This window comes from Erinaceus europaeus, chromosome 6 (assembly GCF_950295315.1).
Source record: "Erinaceus europaeus chromosome 6, mEriEur2.1, whole genome shotgun sequence".
NCBI classification, from domain to species: domain Eukaryota; kingdom Metazoa; phylum Chordata; class Mammalia; order Eulipotyphla; family Erinaceidae; genus Erinaceus; species Erinaceus europaeus.
In genome coordinates, this window is record NC_080167.1 from 14,525,184 (window position 1) to 14,545,200 (window position 20,017).

At 38.8% G+C, this 20,017-nt stretch overlaps 1 protein-coding gene across 5 annotated transcripts in view; it reads right to left on the reverse strand.

Annotated features, from left to right (window-relative positions):
• The window catches only part of IFT81 (intraflagellar transport 81), a 270,130-nt gene that overhangs the window by 38,871 nt on the left and 211,242 nt on the right, over positions 1-20,017 (reverse strand). For all 5 annotated transcript variants that reach the window (XM_060193120.1, XM_060193119.1, XM_060193121.1 and 2 more), the window contains 3 exons: positions 7,365-7,514; positions 2,507-2,635; positions 1,420-1,509 (listed from right to left, as the gene is read on the reverse strand). In XM_060193120.1, the coding sequence (XP_060049103.1) occupies positions 1,420-1,509; positions 2,507-2,635; positions 7,365-7,514 (369 nt within the window). The remainder of the gene's footprint in view (positions 1-1,419; positions 1,510-2,506; positions 2,636-7,364; positions 7,515-20,017) is intronic.

The following is a 20,017-nucleotide window of genomic DNA, read 5'->3' on the forward strand; positions in this document are numbered from 1 at the left end:
TGTGTCTTTCTCTGCATCTCTCTCAAAAATAAAAAAAAAATAAATAATAAAATTAAAAAAAAAAACACTGTTAATGTAATGGAAGAGGCCAAAGATCAAGATTTGTGGAGGATATTTCCCCTCTAAAGTTCATCTTTAAAGCAGCAATTAGAAATACCAATAGAGAAGCTGGATGGTGGCACACCTGGTTGGACGCACATGTTACAACGCGCAAGAACCTTGGTTCAAGCCCCCAGTCCCCACCTGCAGGGGGAAAAGCTTTGCAAGTGGTGAAGCAATGCTGCAGGTGTCTCTGTCTCTTCCTCTGCCTATCTCCCCCTTCTCTCTCGATTTCTGGCTGTCTCTATCCAATAAATAAAGATCATAAAAATTTTTTTAAAATGGGAGTCGGGCAGTAGTGCAGCGGGTTAAGCACACGTGGCGCCAAGCGCAAGGACTGGAGTAAGGACCCTGGTTGGATCCCCGGCCCCCACCTGCAGGGGAGTCTCTTCATAGGAGGTGAAGCAGGTCTGTAGGTGTCTTTCTCTCCCCCACTCCGTCTTCCCCTCTCTCCATTTCTCTCTGTCCTATCCAACAACAACATCAATAACAACAACAATGATACTACAACAATAAAAAAACAAGGGAAAATAAATAAAAAGTTTTAAATTTTTTTTAAAGAAATACCAATAGATGGTATTTCATTACTTATAAGTTATTATAGTCTATTTCTACCCCACTCCTCAGCAAAGCCAGCTCATTGCTCTAAAGTTAACTTGTCACTGCTCATTGGTAGACTCTGAGGTTTCATCTGATCACAGAAGAATGCAACTTCATATTTACAGTTTTGGCATGCATTTGATTTAAAGCAAAACTAGTCCCTGCTATACCTGTGATTTGAGCTTCACCTCTTTCTTCTTCTCTAAAGCTCCCAATAATTTATGTTAAAATTAATAACATATTGAAAAACAATTGAAAAACAATTGTAAGTCACATAATTACTTTCCTTTGAAGACTTGTACTTATATAATAATAACTTGTTTTCTACAAATTACTCAGGGGGGTCAGGCTGTAACACAGCGGGTTAAGCGCACATGGCACAAAGTGCAAGGACCTTGAGCCCTGGCTCCCCACCTGCAGGGGTGTCGCTTCACAAGCGGTGAAGCAGGTCTGCAGGTGTGTCTATCTTTTTCTCCCCCTCTGTGTCTTCCCCTCCTCTCTCCATTTCTCTTGGTCTTATCCAACAATGATATTAATAGCAACAATAATAATAACCACAACAATGATAAAACAAAGAGGGAAGAAAAAAAAAAGCCTCCAGGAGTAGTAGATTTGTGCTACAGGCACTGAGCCCCAGCAATAACCCTGGAAGCAAAAAGAAAAAGTAAAATATTTCAGATTCTAATGTCTAAACAAGAAAAATACTAAAAGTATACTTACTTGGCATTTCTGACGCAATTCTCTTAGTTCTTTTAGAATTGGAGCTAAAGCTGACTTCTTCTCAGATACCAGAGAATTTAGTTTTTTTACCTGTCATTAAAAAATGACATAAAATTAAAATAATAAACATGTTACACACTTAAAAGATATTTATCTGATTTCATAAAGAGTAAAAAAAACTATAACTTCAATGCCAAATAACAGGAAAATTATTTAGTAAATCTTGACTCATCAGTAAAATGAAATACCATTTAAAATGTCAATTCTGGGGCCAGATAGTGATACACCTGGTTGAGCACATATGTTATAATGCACAAGGATGCTGGTTTAAGCCCCCAGTCCCCCTGCAGGAAGAAAGCTCATGAGTGGTGAAGCAATGCTGCAGGTCTCTCTCTCTCTCTCTCTCTCTCTCTCTCTCTCCTCCTCTTCCTCTCAATTTCTGGCTGTCTCTACTCAATAAATAAATAAAGATAAAAAAAAAGTTTAAGAAATGGCAGTTGTTAAGCCTGTATACCATTACAGGAAAATACAATCTAACATTGAGTGACTAAAACAAATCACAACTATAGTCATTGTAATAAGAGAACCTATATAATTATGTAGAGTATATAACACATACATAAATGTGACATGACATAAATAAGTATTGACCATTCAGAATGGGCATCAGCCACAGAGGTGAACAGGGTCTTTGCAGTTTCTGCTATGCTAAATGCCAATCTTTTTTTTTAGGAATTAAATAGTAGTACAAACTAGAGGATTCTGGGTAAGTGACTAATGTTGACAAGACAAAATCTCAGAGTTTGGGGCAGCAATTATTTACTAATATTTAAGGATAAATTTTATTTTTTTAATATCTCAGGAAATTGAATCAATATATTCTAGTTAAATAACAGCCCTGAATATGGAAAAAAACACAAAATGCATATACCACTTCAGGTTGAACAACTTTACCAAAATGGAAAAAAGTAAAAGGAATTAACAGATGAAAGAATTTAAAATAAATAATGTGTAGAAATGAAAAAGTGAATGTTTTATTGGGATAAATACAAATATGTCTAAAGAATTAAGATAAATGTTTGATTACCATTTCAGACATGTCATCCAGTGTTCGTCCTTTCATTTCATCAACTTCACTCTTCAGAGTGGATACTCTTTCTAGTTCTTCTTGAGTGTAACTATATCCAGATACACCCTTTTTCTCTTCAGCAGTTTGCTAAAAAAAAAAAAAAAAAAAAGAAAGAAAGAAAGAAAGAAAGAAAAAAGAGGGTTAAAAATGGAAGCCACAAAATGGGTTTCAAAACCTTAGTGATTCCCTAGAAACCATAAAGATTTAATACATTTAATATATATTAATATATATTAATAATAAAGTTTTAAGTAAATTAGTTTAGAACTCTAAAGTAAAATTAAAAAAATTTTTTTATTATCTTTATTTATTGGATAAACAGTCAGAAATTGAGAGGGAAAGAAGTGATAGGGTGAGAGACAGAGAGACACCTGCAGCACTGCTTCACCACTTGTGAAGCTTTCCCTCTGCAAGTGGGGACTGGGGCTCAAACCTGGGTCCTTGCGTATTGTCACATGTGTGCTCAACCAGGTGTGATACCACCTGGCCCCCCAAGTAAAATCTTTATTAACTTAAATAAAGACCTTTATATATTATTAATTTAAACTAATTTTTCTTTTCATAGTTTTTATTTTTTTATATTTATTTATCTTCCCTCTTGTTGCTCTTGTTGTTTTTTACTATTGTTGTAGTTATTGTTGTTGTTGATGTTGTTAGATAGGACAGAGAGAAATGGAGAGAGAAGGGGAAGACAGAGAGGGGTACAGAAGAGACACCTGCAGACCGGCTTCATTGCTTGTGAAGCGACCCCCTGGCAGGTGGGGAGCCAGGGGCTCGGCTCGAACCAGATCTTTACACTGGTCCTTGTGCTTTGCACCACATGTGCTTAACCCGCTGAGCTACCACCCGACCTCCGAGAATAGATTTTTAACACATTTCTCTCATAGCTAAAGGACTAAGCAGACAAAAATACAGTCGTACAGAATATTTGGAAATTACTGCTTGCATACCTCATTGAACTAAAAAAGAATGCAGAACGCTATCATAATAGTAGAAATTCTTTTCATTTAGGCATTCATCTATTGTTACCAAAGTACACCATATTCAACAAATTTCAAGGAACTGAATTAGAATATGTTCACAGTAGAAATAAGCTAGGAATAATTAACAGAAAGATTGCTAGAAAATCCCCCAAATGTTTGATTTTAATCAATAACTGATAGGTCAAAGAAATCATAATGGAAGTTAGGAAATATTTTGAAGTGCAGGCCAGGAAGTAGCACACCGGGTTAATCACACACAAGTATACCGGTTCGAGCCCTCCCCCCCCCCATCTGCAGGGGTGTTGATTTACAAGCGGTGAAGCAGGTCTGCAGGTCTCTCTCTCTTTCATCTTCCCCTCTCCTCTCAACATCTCTGTTCCTAGCCAAAAAATCGAAAAAAAAAAAAAAAAAAAGGAAATATTTTTAACTACAATGCAGTTACTAAGTAACAATTTAAGTGTATTGCACCAAAGTAAAAGTGGGGAGGGGGAAGGGGAGGGTTTAGGTCCTGGGACATGATGGCAGAACAGGACCTAGTGGGGACTGACCTGTTATGTGGAAAACTGAGAAATGTTACACATGTACAAACTACTGTATTTTACTGTTGACTATAAACCATTAATTCCCCCAATAACGAAAAAATAAAATAAAATAAAATAAAAAGCGAGTGCCATTAGATACTAAGTTTGATTTGTGGTAAACCTTCAATCCAGAGTTCCCTAAAAGCAAAATGCATTCAATAATAAAGTTATGGAAAAGTTCATACTGTCTCCTAACAGCAACTGGTTGAAAACTTTATTATTACGAGATAATAAATCAGCATCCCTATGAAATAATTTCCCCATGGGCCAGAGGGGAAAAAAAAAAATCAAACCAGGAGTCAGGCAGTAGCACACCGAGTTAAGCGCACATGGTTAAGTGCACATGGCACAAAGCTCAAGGACCAGTTAAGGATCCTGGTTTAAGTACCCGGCTCCCCACCTGCAAGGGGGTAGCTTCACAGGCGGTGAAGCAGGTCTGAAGGTGTCTATCTTTCTCTCCCCCTGTCTTCCCCTCCTCTCTCCATTTCTCTCTGTCCTATCCAACAACAGCGACAACAATGAAAAAAAAAAAAGGCAACAAAAGGGAATAAATAAATAAGTAAATATTTAAAAAATTAAAACAAAGTCAAACCAAGAAAACTCAAATGAAACCGGCAAAATGACAAAAGCTTTGCTATTAGAGATATTACTCTGGGTTCAACTCCTTTCTGACAACCAAGGCTTAAGTACATAAGGATTAAGTCTTCAGACAAACTTCCACATAGCACCTTCCCTGGATATTTTTTTTTTCTGAAGCTGAATAAAAATAGCTGCCTTGAGATTTTTTACTTAGCAGGTCATATAATTAGAGGCTTCTGGGTGAGTAATTAATGTTGACAAGACAAAAATCTCAGAGTTTGGGACAGCGATTACTTTTTACCTAGCAGGACAAGAGAGAAATTGAGAGGAGAGAGGGAGAAAGAGACACCGGCATATCTACTTCATGAAGTGCCCACCACCTCAGGTGGTGAGCACGGGTCTGAACTTGGGTCCTTGAGAATGGTAATGTGTGTGCCACGACTTGTCCCCCAGGCATTTTGCTTTCTTTTTCTTGCTTTATGATCCTGTCCCCTCTCAATTTCTCTCTTTCCTATCAAGAAAAGTAAAGCAAAGAGAAAAAGAAAAGGAAAAGGAGAAAAAAGAAAAAAAAAAAGGTCACCAGGAACAGTAGATTTTTTGTGCAGCCACTGAGCCCCAGGGATAATGCAATAATCCTGGTGACAATAAAAACCAAAAAACAAAACTCTAAAATCAACAAATTCAAAAAGCAGTGCTTACTACTGAAAATAAATGAATCAGTTTATCTTCATAAGATGCCTGCCTCCATGGGTGGCCAACACTATATCGTTTCTTCTCCAAAACAGAAGATTCCGGGTGCATCTGGGTGACAAGTCTAGCAGATGGAGACTAGTCTCAAGTGGCCTCCCCCAGGGCTCTGTTCTGGCTCCTATGCTATTTAATATTTACATCAATGACCACCCAGAAACTTCTTCAAGGAAGTTCATCTACGCCGATGACATCTGCTGTGCAACTCAGGCATCCAAGTTTGACATCCTCGAGGAAACACTCACGAAAGACATGTCTCTGATATCTGATTACTGTAAAAAATGACGACTAATCCCTAGCACTGCAAAAACGGTATTATCTGTTTTCCATCTACACCATGCCTCGGCCTCGAGTGAGCTTAATGTGCAGCTTGGCGATACGAGAATCCGGCATGAAGCCCAGCCAGTCTATCTTGGCATTACTCTCGATCGCACTCTGTCATTTCACGAACATCTCATAAAAACTGCAGCAAAGGTGGGCGCGAGGAATCACATCATTGCAAGACTGGCCAGCTCCTCATGGGGTGCGAGCGCTTCCACACTATGATCATCATCTCTGGCATTATGCTATTCCACTGCAGAATACTGTGCCCCAGTATGGTTCCGTAGCCCCCATGTCCACTTGGTCGATTCCAAATTATATTCCTCCATGAGGATAATTTCTGGAACCATCCGTTCCACCCCGGTTCCATGGCTGCCAGTTCTTAGCAACATCGCCCCGCCAGATATTCGTCGGGATGCGGCAACATCTAAGTTCATTTCCCACGTCTACGCTCGACTGGACCTGCCAATATACGCGGCTATCTTCGCCCACCCTGTCCAACGCTTGACGTCTCGTCATCCAATCTGGTCTCCTACGCCTACATTGAACTTCTCTGTTCCAGACTCTTGGAAACAGAGTTGGCAGTCAGCTGAGGTAAAGAACAAACCTCATCACAGACCCCTGCAAGTGTCAACCCGGCTTTGACCTAGCACGTTATGATTGGGCCCTCCTCAATCGCTATGGAACAGGCCATGGCTGGTGAGCCGCTATGTTCCATCGCTGGGGAGCCAGAGACGACCCTCAACTGCCCCTGCGGCTCCAGACAGACTATGACCCACATAGTCAACGACTGCCACCTCTCCAGATTCAAAGTAGGTCTCGAAACTTTACATCAGGCTCAACCTGACGCTGTTGACTGGCTACAGAAGAAGGGCAAACCCTAGAAGAAGAAGAATCTTCATAATCAAAGAAAATGATAATTGTATAATTTTGGTTTTTGTCACTGCCAGGGCTCTGGGCCAACTTTTTCAGGCAGAGAATGAGAAGCAGAGAGAGACAAGGAGAGAACACAGCACCAAATGTACTGTGGGGGCCAGGCTTGGACCTCAGTCTTATGCATGGTAGAGTAGGCAGATCCTCACAGGAACCATCTTGACAGTCCAATGATTTCATGATTTTTCCAGTTAAAACAATGGCCTCAACGTAAAGCCATAGCAGTGGTCTGGGAGGTGGTACAATGGATAAAGCATTGAACTCTCAAGAATGAGGTCCCAAGTTCAATCCCCAGTAGCACATGTACCAGACTGATATCTGGTTCTTTCTCTCTCTCCTCCTATCTTTCTCATAAATAAATAAATTTTTTAAAAAAAGCCCTGAAGCTGGGTGGTGATGTACCATGTTACAGTGATCAAGGACCCCAGTTTGAACCCCCAGTTCCCACCTGTAAGGGGAAAGCTTTGCAAGTGGTGAAGCAGGGCTGCAGGTGTCTCTCTCTGTCTCTCTTCCTATCACCCCCTTCCCTCTCAATTTCTGGCTGTCTCTATCAACTAAATAAATAAAGATAAAAAATTAAACCTTAAAAAAAACCCCTAACATATATACCTCCTAGCATGTGTATTTTTTTTGCATTTGTATTTTTATCACCCCAGGGTAAAACTGTATTACCAGTTGATGCTGAATATGTTCGTGACGTTGCTTAAGAAGTTCCTCCGTCCTCTGCAAGACACCAAATTCAGCTTTAAGTCCAGCTATTAGTTGATGATTCTTTTTGAAAACTGTACTCTTGCCTCGAAGTTTATTGACAAACCGTTTGAACTGTAATGGAACAACACAAAGTAGAAAATAGTTATCAAATACCCCAGATAATATCAATGCATTAAAAATTATTTTCTGCTGTATAACACATATCACAATATATACTTTAATAACATTAAAAAAAATTGAAAAGACAAACTGCTCAATTAAAATATTTCATGGTTTTATTTTATTTTTAGCCTTGTAAATCTTTATGTAAAAGCTACTTATGGGAGTCAGGCGGTAGTGCAGCGGGTTAAGTCCTGGTGCAAAGCACAAGGACTGGCATAAGAATCTCGGTTAGAGCTCCTGGTTCCCCACCTGCAGGGGGGTCGCTTCATGGGTGGTGAAGCAGATCTGCAGGTGTCTGTCTTTCTCTCCCCCTCTCTCGATTTTTCTCTTTCCTATCCTACAACAGCAGCAGCAATGACAACAACAATAATAATGATGACAATAACAAGGTAACAAGGGCAAACAAATGGGAAAAATGGCCTTCAGGAGCAGCAGATTCGTAGTGCAGGCACTGAGCCCCAGCAATAACCCTGGATGCAGAAAAAAAAAAAAAAAAAGAGAAAAAGAAAGAAAGAGAAAAGCTACTTATTCTGAGTTTTAAAGTAAAGATTAGAATACCAGAATGGGTAGATAGCATTATGGTTATGCAAACAGACTCTCATGCCTGAGGCTCCAAAGTCCCAGGTTCAATCCCCTGCACCACCATAAGCCAGAGCTTAACAGTGCTCTGGTAAAAAAAAAAAAAAAAAAAAAAAAGAATACCAGAAACTCCAGGCTATAGAAGTCAATGTTTTGAAAGAAAAAGTAGGAAGCCATTCTGGCTATAGTCTTATGATACTTCTGATGTGCTATTTTGCTAGCACTGGATCTACTGAGGTTAATGTAGTCAACACTGAGTGTATTTATCTTTAAAAAAATATTTTTATTTATTTGTTTACTCATGAAGAAGATAGGAGGAGAGAGAGTGAACCAACATCACTCTAGTACATGTGCTGCTGGAGATTGAATTTAGGACCTCCAACTTGAGAGTCCAATGCCTTATCCACCACATCACCTCCCAGACCACTAGTATTTATCTTTTAAGATACAAACTGTGACCATATACCCTAGCAAGAATCTGAAATATTGAAATGACATTTATTCCAAATATTAAAAAACTATGAATAGTATAATCTGAATAGTGTGAACTCACAGTTGCTTCACTCAGTTTATTTGCCTGCTAATGATATTCAAGTACACTAGGGAAAAGACCTCACTATTAAATTATACCAACTAGAGTTTGAGAAAACAAATACAGTGAACAAAGAATTCATTCACTAAATACTTCATATTTGTTATTTAAGCAAGAAACTTATAGGTTAAAAAAATAGAAAGAAAAACAAATTCACAGGTTTAGCCTTCATCAAGTTTAAGGACCTGGTGAGGAAAACTAACACTGAACTAATGTCTACAACCATGGTGTAAAGGAGTTCTGAAAATAAATATCAGGAGTTTAACTTAAGTTGGGATGAAAGTAGGCAACTTGGGGGTAGATAGGTGATAGCAAGAATCTTTAAACAGGGTCTGGTTCGGGACTCATCCAGTAGAGTGTACAAGTTATTATGCTTGAAGACCCAGGTTCAAGCCCCTGGTCTCCACCTGCAGGAATGAGTTTGCACAACTGCAATGGAGCAATGCTGCAGGTATTTATTATTATTATTATTATTATTACCAGAGCACTGCTCAGCTCTGGCTTATGGTGGTGTGGAAGATTGAACCTGGGACTTGAGAGTCTCAGGCATGAAAGTCTCTTTGCATAACCATTATGCTATACCCCCACCCATCTCTCCTTATCTTTCTCCCTCCTTTTCTGTCTCTCACCCTCTATAAAACAAAAATAAAATAAAATAAAATAAAAGATAGACAAAAATGGCTGCTGGGAATGGTGGAATCATGCAGGCATAACAAGCTCCGGGACAGCCCTGGTGGCAACCCCCCTCCAAATTAAAACAGTTATGTTTGAATCCCCAACAATATCAGAAGCCAGAGCTAAGCAGTGTTCTGGCAGAAAAAATTAAAAAAAAAAGTTTGTGGAAAAAAGTTAATTATTTTTTATTTTATTTATTTATTTATTTATTTATTCCTTTTGTTGCCCTTGTTGTTTTATTGTTGTAGTTATTATTGATGTCATTGTTGTTGGATAGGACAGAGAGAAATGGAGAGAGGAGGGGAATACAGAGGGGAGGAGAGAAAGACAGACACCTGCAGACCTGCTTCACCACCTACCTGTGAAGCGACTCCCCTGCAGGTGGGAGAGCCGGGGGCTTGAACCGGGATCCTTCCGCTGGTCCTCGTGCTTAGCGCTACCTGCGCTTAACCCGCTGCGCTATTGCCCGACTCCAAAAAAGTTAATTCTAATTTGATTATTTGTATTGCTTCTCTTGTAAACTAAAACTGGAATTACCAGAATTTAAAATGTTAAAAGAATGTTTTAGTGTGAAACTTTCTGTTAATTTTGAATGTCTTTTTGAAAAAAAGTAATTCATTTTTATTTGTGCTTTTTTATTTTTAAATGTATTTTATTGGTGATTTAATAATGGTTTACAATATCATAAATTATAGGGGTATTGTCCCAAATCATACCACCACAGTTCTGTGTCTTTCTCCCCCACACCTGTCTCATTCCCCTGCTCCCCAAGGATAACCACCGTAGGTTTTATTTATTTATTTACTTATTTTCCCTTTTGTTGCCCTTGTTGTTTTATTGTTGTTGTTGATGTCGTCGTTGTTGGATAGGACAGAGAGAAATGGAGAGGGGAGGGGAAGACACAGAAGAGGAGAGAAAGAGAGACACCTTTGCAGACCTGCTTCACCGCATGTGAAGCGACTCCCCTGCAGGTGGAGAGCCAGGGCTCGAACCTGGATCCTTACACTGGTCCTTAGGCTTTGTAGCACGTGCGCTTAACCTGCTGCACTACCACTGAACCCCCACCATCACAGGTTTTACAGTCTTAGTGATGGTTTGATTTTTTCCTTTTTAACAACTTTTCATGTGTTTCAGTTCTTTACATTGCACATATGAACAAAACCATTCAGTAATTGTCTTTCAGAGAAATACAGGTAATGTGGTAACAAATATAAACTATATAAGATTCCTTGAACACAAACACCAAATTAAATAACTTCAAGGTATTATACATGATAAGATGAGAAAAACAAAAATATATAGGAAAAATTAAGAACTACTAGAGAGAAAATTACATGTAAAAAGACTGAGGAGTGTGTGCATGTAACTATGCTATACATAAAGCATTATATATATAATTTATATATAAATAAATATATGTGCACTTAAAAGAGTATTTTAAAACCATTTTTTGTGATTAGTAGTTGGTTATAAGACTGCAAGATTACAATGTATAGTTCTATCATCCCACTACCTAAGTTCTGTGTCCCTGTTGAGAGTCTTTTAAAACTGTTCTTGCCTCACTGTTTTTTCCTTGAATATTTTCCTATCTCATACTTTAAAGTCTCTTTTGTATCTAAAGTTTACAATGGCTTGTGTTTCTGGGTCTGTTTTATTGTGTATCACCATATTGAGAGTTAAATGTTCCCTGTTTCTTTTTCTGTGGGATACGGAACTACGGTAGTGGGAATTGTGTGGAATTGTACCCCTCTTATCCTACAGTCTTGTTGATCATTATTAAATCAATAACAAAAATAAATTTAAAAAAAGAAGCAAAGACCAGAAACAAAAGTGAGAAATTTCTGAAACAGAACACAATAGTTCTAATAACTTTTAGGGTTTTTTTCTACTTTGTCTTCTTATTAACAAATAAAAAAAAAACTAATTCGGGGGGGCAGATGGTGGTGCACCTGGTTGAGGATGCAGGTTACAATGTGTAAGAACCTGGGTTTGAGTCCCCAGTCCCCACCTGCAGAGAGAAAGCTCTGAGAGTGGTGAAGCAGTGCTGCAGGTTCCTTTCTCTCTCTCTCTCTCTCTCTCTCTCTTGCCTCTAGAGCTATCATGGGGGCTCGGTGCCTGCACTACGAATCCACTACTCCTGGAGGCTATTTTTTCCCTTTTGTTACCCTTGTTGTTGTTATTGTTGTTGTATAGAATAGAGAGAAATCAAGAGAGGAGGGGAAGACAAAGAGGAGGAAAAAAAGACACCTGCAGACCTGCTTCACCACTTGTGAAGCGACCCCACTACAGGTAGGTTGCCGGGGGCTCAAACCAGGATCCTTAAGCTGGTCCTTGTGCTTTGCACCATGTATGCTGCGCTACTGCCTGGGCCCCGCCTCTCTCCCTCTGTATCACCTTCTACCCTCTACATTTCTGGTTGTCTCTATCTAATAAAAATAACAGAATTTTAAAAAAAGAAAAGGAAAAATTTCAGGGGGTTGGAAGGTGACTCAGTGGTAGAAAGCATGGTTTCCATAGCTGAGGTCTTGAATTTAATCCCTAACAGATATTTCCTATCTCTTCTTTTAGCATGCATATTTTTATTTGTCATGTTTCTTCTTATTTAAGTTAAAGCTCATTTTGCAATATTGTGTATTATATGTCTTCCACTTTGGAGCACATTTTTTCTAGTTTGTTTCCTAGCATATTGGAAATTACTGCTGTTTTTCTTATAACACATAATATCTTGCCTAAGTGTTATATACTCAACTATTTACTATTTACATTTGAATGAGTTGGCTTCTCTGGGACACACTTTTATAAACATGACCTGAGAGGTGTGTGGAAATTTTACAGCATGAAAACTACTTTAATAATAATAAACTCAGTTTTCCCAGCACCATTTATTGAAGAGAACCTCCTTTTTCCATTTAATACTTTGGGCCCCCTTATCAAAGTTTAGATATCCATAGGTGTGGGGATTTATTTCTGGGCTTTCAATGGTTCCACTGGTCTGTGTGCCTATTTTTATTCCAGTACCATGCTGTTTTGATGATGATGGCTTTATAATATAGTTTAAGGTCTGGGAGTGTGATGCCTCCATTTCTGTTTCTTTTCCTTAAGATGGTCTTGGCAATTCTAGGTGTTTTCATGTTCCAGATAAATGATTGTAGTGTTTGTTCTATTCTCTTAAAGAAGCTTGGTGGAACTTTGATGGGTATTGCAATAAACTTGGATATGGCTCTGGGGAGAATATTCATTTTGATGATATTTATTCTTCCAATCCATGAGCATGGGATATCTTTCCATTTCTTGGTATCAGTTTCTGATACCCTAGTGGGGAAGGAGAAAGACAGGCTGGGAGTATGGATCGACCTGTCAAAACCCATGTTCAGCGGGGAAGCAATTACAGAAGCCAGACCTTCAACCTTCTGCATCCCACAATGACCTTGGGTCCATACTCCCAGAGGGTTAAAGAATAGAAAAGCTATCAGGGGAGGGGATGGGATATAGAGTTCTGGTGGTGGGAACTGTATGAAGTTGTACCCCTCTTATCCTATGGTTTAGTCAATGTTTCCTTTTTAAAATAAAAATTAAAAAGGTTACTTTAAAAATAATATTTTATTTATTTATTAATGAGAGCGGTAGGAGAAGAGAGCGAAACAACCAGACATCACTCTGGCACATGTGCTGTGAGGGACTGAACTTGGGACCTCTTGCTTGAGAGTCCAACACTTTATTCACTGTGCCACCTCCTAGACCATGAAAAAGGCTACTTTTTAAATGCAAGCCTATAGTGGAATATGTACAACATGCCAAAGTTCAGAAAGTAAGAAAAAGTAAGCCCCCACACCTATGGACATCTAATCTTTGACAAAGGGGCTCAGACTATTAAATGGGGAAACCAGAGTCTCTTCAACCAATGGTGTTGGAAACAATGGGTTGAAACATGCAGAAGAATGAAACTGAACCACTGTATTTCACCAAATACAAAAGTAAATTCCAAGTGGACCACAAACTATCAGATACTTAGAAGAAAATATTGGCAGAACTCTTTTCTGCATAAACTTTAAAGACATCTTCAATGAAATGAATCCAATTACAAAGAAGACTAAGGCAAGTATAAACCTATGGGCCTACATCAAATTAAAAAGCTTCTTCACAGCAAAAGAAACCACTACCCAAACCAAGAGACCCCTCACTGAATGGGAGAAGATCTTTACATGCCAGACATCAGACAAGAGGTTAATAACCAACATATATATATATATATAAAGAGCTTGCCAAACTCAATAACAAGACAACAAATAACCCCATCCAAAAATGGAGGGAGGGCATGGACAGAATATTCACCACAGAAGAGATCCAAAAGGCCAAGAAACACATGACAAAATGCTCCAAGTCTCTGATTGTCAGAGAAATGCAAATCAAGATAACAATGAGATACTACTTCACTACTGTGAGAATGTCATACATCAGAAAAGGGAACAGCAGCAAATGCTGGAGAGGGTGTGGGCTCAAAGGAACCCTCCTACACTGCTGGTGGGAATGTAAATTGGTCCAACCTCTGTGGAGAACAGTCTGGAGAACTCTCAGAAGGCTACAAATGGACCTACCCTATGATCCTGCAATTCCTCTCTTGGGGATAGATCCTAAGGAACCCAGCATATCCATCCAAAAAGATCTGTGTACACATATGTTCTTGGCAGCACAATTTGGAATAGCCAAAACCTGGAAGCAACCCAGGTGTCCAACAACAGACGAATGGCTGAGCAAGTCGTGGTATATATATACAATGGAATACTACTCAGCTGTAAAAAATGGTGACTTCATCGTTTTCAGCCAATCTTGGATGGACCTTGAAAAAATCATGTTGAGTGAAATAAGTCAGAAACAGAAGGATGAATATGGGATGATCTCACTCTCAGGCAGAAGTTGAAAAACAAGATCAGAAAATAAAACACAAGTAGAATCTGAAATGGAATTGGCGTAACGCACCAAAGTAAAAGACTCTGGGGTGGGTGTGTGGGGAAAATACAGGTCCAAGAAGGATTCAGAGGACCTAGTGGGGGTTGTATTGTTATATGGGAAACTGGGGAATGTTATGCATGTACTAACCATTGTACTTACTGTTGAATGTAAAATACTAATTCCCCAATTAAAAAAAAAATAAAAAAATAAAAAAAAAGAAAGTAAGAAAAAGTAGAATAATTTTATTTAAAAAAATATTTTTGCCTCCAGTGTTATCGCTGGGGCTTGGTGCCTGCACTATGAATCCACTGCTCCTGTGGCCATTTTATTTATTTATTTTAATTAATTAATTAATTAATTAATGGATAGGAGTGAGAGGGGGAAAGATAAACACCTGAAGACCTGCTTCATTGCTTGTGAAGTGAACCCCTGCAGGTGGGGAGCTGGGAGCTAGAACTGGGATCTCTGTGGCTGGTCTTTGCACTTTGTACGATGTGCTTACCCTGGTATGCCACCACCGGGCCCCCAAACTAGAATACTTTTATACTCAAATCTATTTAGCCCAATATTCATGCTATTTTTTACTTAATTAAATCATGCTGTTGTCAGTTATTTCATCAAATGAATTTTAAACACAGAAAACTATAGAAATAGGCCCAAGGAAATTAAGTATAAGAACTAACACAACTGTTCAAGAGCTGCAGGATTACACCCAATAGCCAATTTTTTCTTGCTTATTTGTCAGTGTCTTGTCTTTGAATTTAAAATTACAGAAAACTTGAAAAAGTGTTATTTTCATGTCATGCTCCAATAAATAATTTCGATTCCCTGAAATCTAGTTTGTAGAGATGCTATTTAAGGCAAGAAAAATACTTCAAAGCCAATTATGTTTTCTGCTAAAATTACAGTCTTTTCAAATCACTCATCTTGACTAGTGTGATATAATTTTTCCAACATGTTAGTATTCCATTTTAGACTTTAAGTTAGAAAATTTCACCAAGTCAAGTATAAACAATCTAATTTCCTACATATGGTAATGGACTGTTAGCTGCTAATTCTTTTTATAATAAATATAGTTTACAATAAGCAACATGATATATGCAGGTAGAAATATGTCTTAAATAAAATTTGTGGCACAGAAACATCCATCTCTGAAATACAGTCTAAATAGTACTATCCAAAGTCTCTGTGCTTCTATTATAAAAACATATAAATTAAATCACTACACCACAGCTCCTAGTGTATCTCTAATGGGGTTTTCGACAGCTGTACAAGTAATTAACTCTCAAAATTGTTTCCATTAAGTTTTCAAATTTTGGTTAAAATTGTGGCATTACTACGGTTGCATTTATAGCACAAGACTTACAATACAGTTAATTGAGTCAAATTTATTTGATTCTGTTTCGTTCCATCTCTTAGGAAATTTTAGGGACCTCAGGTCCTACCATGAACTCTTTAAAAGAGTGTCATGTGATTTGAGAGGTTCTAAAAATATCACAAGCTTGCCTGGGCTCACTTAGAAGGGGGGATGATTCAATTACAAGTGTCAAAATCTGATTCCTAATTTTTTGGGGAAAGTGACAGCTGCAGCAGATCTTGCCAGGATTCCCTTATCTCCACTGTGCTTCTCTATGAAATATTTAGAGAATTAGCAGTTTTTGAATTTTAGCTCTAGAATTTGTCGGTAAGTCACTCTAGAACGAATTGGTCAACCTTTCTAAAGCTACTTGTAAATATTATTTGACCAAGTATATTTTAAACTGCAAAGCAGCTGAGCTCCTTGTAATGTAGCCAGAAGGTTAGAGAAGAAAACACAAAGTATTACATACTCATACACCAAAAGCCAGGAGAAGTGATTTTTCAATGCATGAAATTCCAAAGGAATTTTAATCTGGGGCTCATTAGAAACTGTAAAATGCTCAGATCCAAAAAGTATGCATTCATTTTAATGACAGCTCTGGGTTTTAGCACAACATCATGAGTTCTCATTCTCTCATTCTCTCTCTCTCCATCACAGCACTAAAACTTCCTCCATTGCCACAGTGCTTCCTAAGTGGTGAGAGGCTCAGTGCAGGGACCCTGCCAGGTAATATACATCTCCAGATCTAAATACTACTTTTCAAATGAAAAAAATCTAGATTAGAACCAAAATATATATAAAGAGCTCACCAAACTTAGTTACAAAAAAAGCAAATGACCCAATTCAAAAGTGGGGAAAAGATATGAACAGAATATTCACTACAGAAGAGATACAAAAGGTCAACAGACATAGAAAAATTGCTCCAAGTCACTGATTGTCAGAGAAATACAAATAAATATAACAATGAGACACCACTCACTCCTGTGAGAATGTCATACATCAGAAAAAGTAGCAGCAACGAATGTTGGAGAGGTTGTAGAGACAAAGGAACCTTCCTGCACTGCTGGTGGGAATGTAAATTGGTCCAACCCCTGTGGAGAGCAGTCTGGAGAACCCTCACATGGCTAGAAATGGACCTTCCTTATGACCCAGTAATTTCTCTCCTAGGGATGTAGCCTAAGGAGTCAAACACATCCATCTAAAAAGATTTGTGTATACCTATGTTCATAGAAGCACAATTTGTAATAGCCAAAAACTGGAAACGACCCAAGTGTCCAACAACAGATAAGTGGCTGAGAAAGTGGAATACTACTTAGCTATGAAGAATAATGAATCCACCTTCTTTCGTCCATCTTGGATGGCACTAGAAGGAATTATCTTAAGTGAAATGAGCCAGAAAGAGAAAGAGGACTATGGGATGATCCTATTCATAAACAGAAGTTGAGAAAGAAGAATAGAAAGGGAAACACAAAGCAGAATTTGAGTTTGGAGTATTGCATCAAAGTAAGTAGCTGGGGGGGAGAGGAGGGTAGATTTTCAGTTCCACTTAGGGGGCTCGGGGTTGGGACACAGACTTTTGATGGTGGGAATGGTTCTAATATACACTCCTATCAACTTATAGTCTTATAAATCACTATTTAATCAATATGAGAGGGGGCAAAGTAGATTGTCTCAAGCTTTTTAAAATTTTTAAAAAATATTTATTTTCTCTTTTTTGTTGCCCTTGTTGCTTTATTGTTGTAGTTATTGTTGTTGTTATTGATGTCGTCATTGTTCAATAGGACAGAGAGAAATGGAGAGAGGAGGGGAAGACAGAGAGGGGGAGAGAAAGATAGACACCTGCAGACCCACTTCACTGCTTGTGAAGCAACTCCCCTGCAGGTGGGAAGCCGGGGGCTTGAACTGGGATCCTTGTGCTTTGTGCCACCTGCGCTTAACTGCTTCGCTACCACCCGACTCCCTTTTTTTTAAAAAAAAAAAAATTGTGGGTGGGAGTGGGCAGGAGGGATGGGTCACAGTCTTTTGGTGGTGGGAATGGTGTTTATGTACACTCCTAGCAAAATGTAGACATATAAATCAGGAGTTAATTAATATGAGAGGGGGAAAATCAATTGTATGTCTCAAAGTTTCTCAAAACACAAACTGAATCTTTTTAATATATAGGCTGTGTATTTGATATGCGGACTCTCTCAAAAGCCTAGACCAAGTAGATTAGAAGCAACCAATAGCACAGCTATATACAAGATACTGGATACTGTACAGCAAAACATAACAAAAGGACTTTTCAAAGTTAACCCAATTAACAAATAATGTGATGATAATATTAACTATCGATTGTCTTTTTGAACCCTAAGACAGCAGGAACCTCACATCTCCACTATAGAGCCCCTACTTCCCCCAGTCCTGGAACCCTTGGATAGGGCCCACTTTCCCGTATGCATCTCCCAATCCAAACCAAATATTATTGCATCCGCCGATCACAACCTAACCAATGCCAACGATTGCCACCTCAACATGCTTCACCTCAGACTGTGTCCAGAGACTTCACGTGTGGAATGACAACCCTTCAGCTTCATTACTCGGGTGAGACCTTTCCTTTTATAGTACACTCTAATTTCATCTCAGGTAGTTCACTTTCTAACAAAGTCCCATAACCTAGATATACACCAGTTTCTGTGAGAGAGAGCTTATGTTCACACGTATCCATAAACTACTGCAAAATATATACCTGAAAGCAGAAGTACACTAGAGTTTGCAGTGAGTACCTCCCTAACACTTCCTCTCCACTATTCCAAGCTTGGGATCCATGATTGCTCAACAATTTGTTTGGCTTCGTATGTTAACTCTCTTTTCAATCACCAGGTTCCAGATGCCACCAGGATGCTGGCCAGGCTTCCCTGGATTGAAGACCCCACCAATATGTCCTGGAGCTCAGCTTCCCCAGAGACACACCCTACTAGGGAAAGAGAGAGGCAGACTGGGAGTATGGACCGACCAGTCAACGCCCATGTTCAGCGGGGAAGCAATTACAGAAGCCAGACCTTCTACCTTCTGCAATCCTCAACGACCCTGGGTCCATGCTCCCAGAGGGCTAGAGAATGGGAAAGCTATCATGGGAGGGGGTGGGTTATGGAGACTGGGTGGTGGGAATTGTGTGGAGTTGTACCCCTCCTACCTTATGTTTTTGTTCATTAATCCTTTCTTAAATAAAAATTTTTTTAAAAAATTGTTTTTTAATATTTATTTATTCAGGTCTCGAGTTATCTGATGCATAGACTTCAGTTCTAAGTATATATTCCTTCAGTCTAAGCAATTGAGGTTTCAAATTAGTAAACTAATTGAATTTTAACACTGGGCTTAAATTGTTAATGCATTTTTAATAATAATTTTTTTTGAAATATTAAATCACCTATAATCTTAGACCTGGGAGACCAGAAGCAACCAGTCTTGTCAGTATATAAGATATAGCTATTGGTAAATAGCATTAAATGACAAATATGGGAAGGTCTTGTTTGGTACAGTAAATCCTATCCATGGAATTTTCATAGTAAAGTTCCCAAATAACTTGGTTATAATAATAATTATCTATTACATTATTTAAAAAATATTTTATTATTAGGGAGTTGGGCGGTAGCACAGCGGGTTAAGCGCACGTGGCACGAAGCGCAAGAACCAACATAAGGATCCCGGTTCGAGCCCCCGGCTCCCCACCTATAGGGGTGTCGCTTCACAGGTGGTGAAGCAGGTCTGCAGGTGTCTGTCTTTCTCTCCCCCTCTCTGTCTTCCCTTCCTCTCTCCATTGCTCTCTGTCCTATACAACAATGATGACATCATCAACAACAACAATAATAACTACAACAATAAAACAACAAAGGGAATAAATACTTTTAAAAAATATTTAATTACTTATTCCATTCTGTTGCCCTTGTTTTATTGTTGTAGTTATTGTTATTAATGCTGTCTTTGTTGGATAGGACAGAGAGAAATGGAAAGAGAGGAGGGGAAGACAGAGAGGGAGAGAGAAAGATAGACACCTGCAGACCTGCTTCACCACCTGTGAAGTGACTCCCCTACAGGTGGGGAGCCGGGGCTCAAACCAGGGTCCTTACACCAGTCTTTGTAATTTGTGCCACCTGTGCTTAACCCGCTGCTCTATTGCCCAACTCCCCATCTATTGCATTCTTAAACTCTAAGACAGCAAGGTACCTTCCTTATTCTCCATAAAACCCATATTTCTCCCAGACCGGGAACCTCTGGAGCTTTGCTCATTTCTCTTCATGCTTCTCTTGATCCATA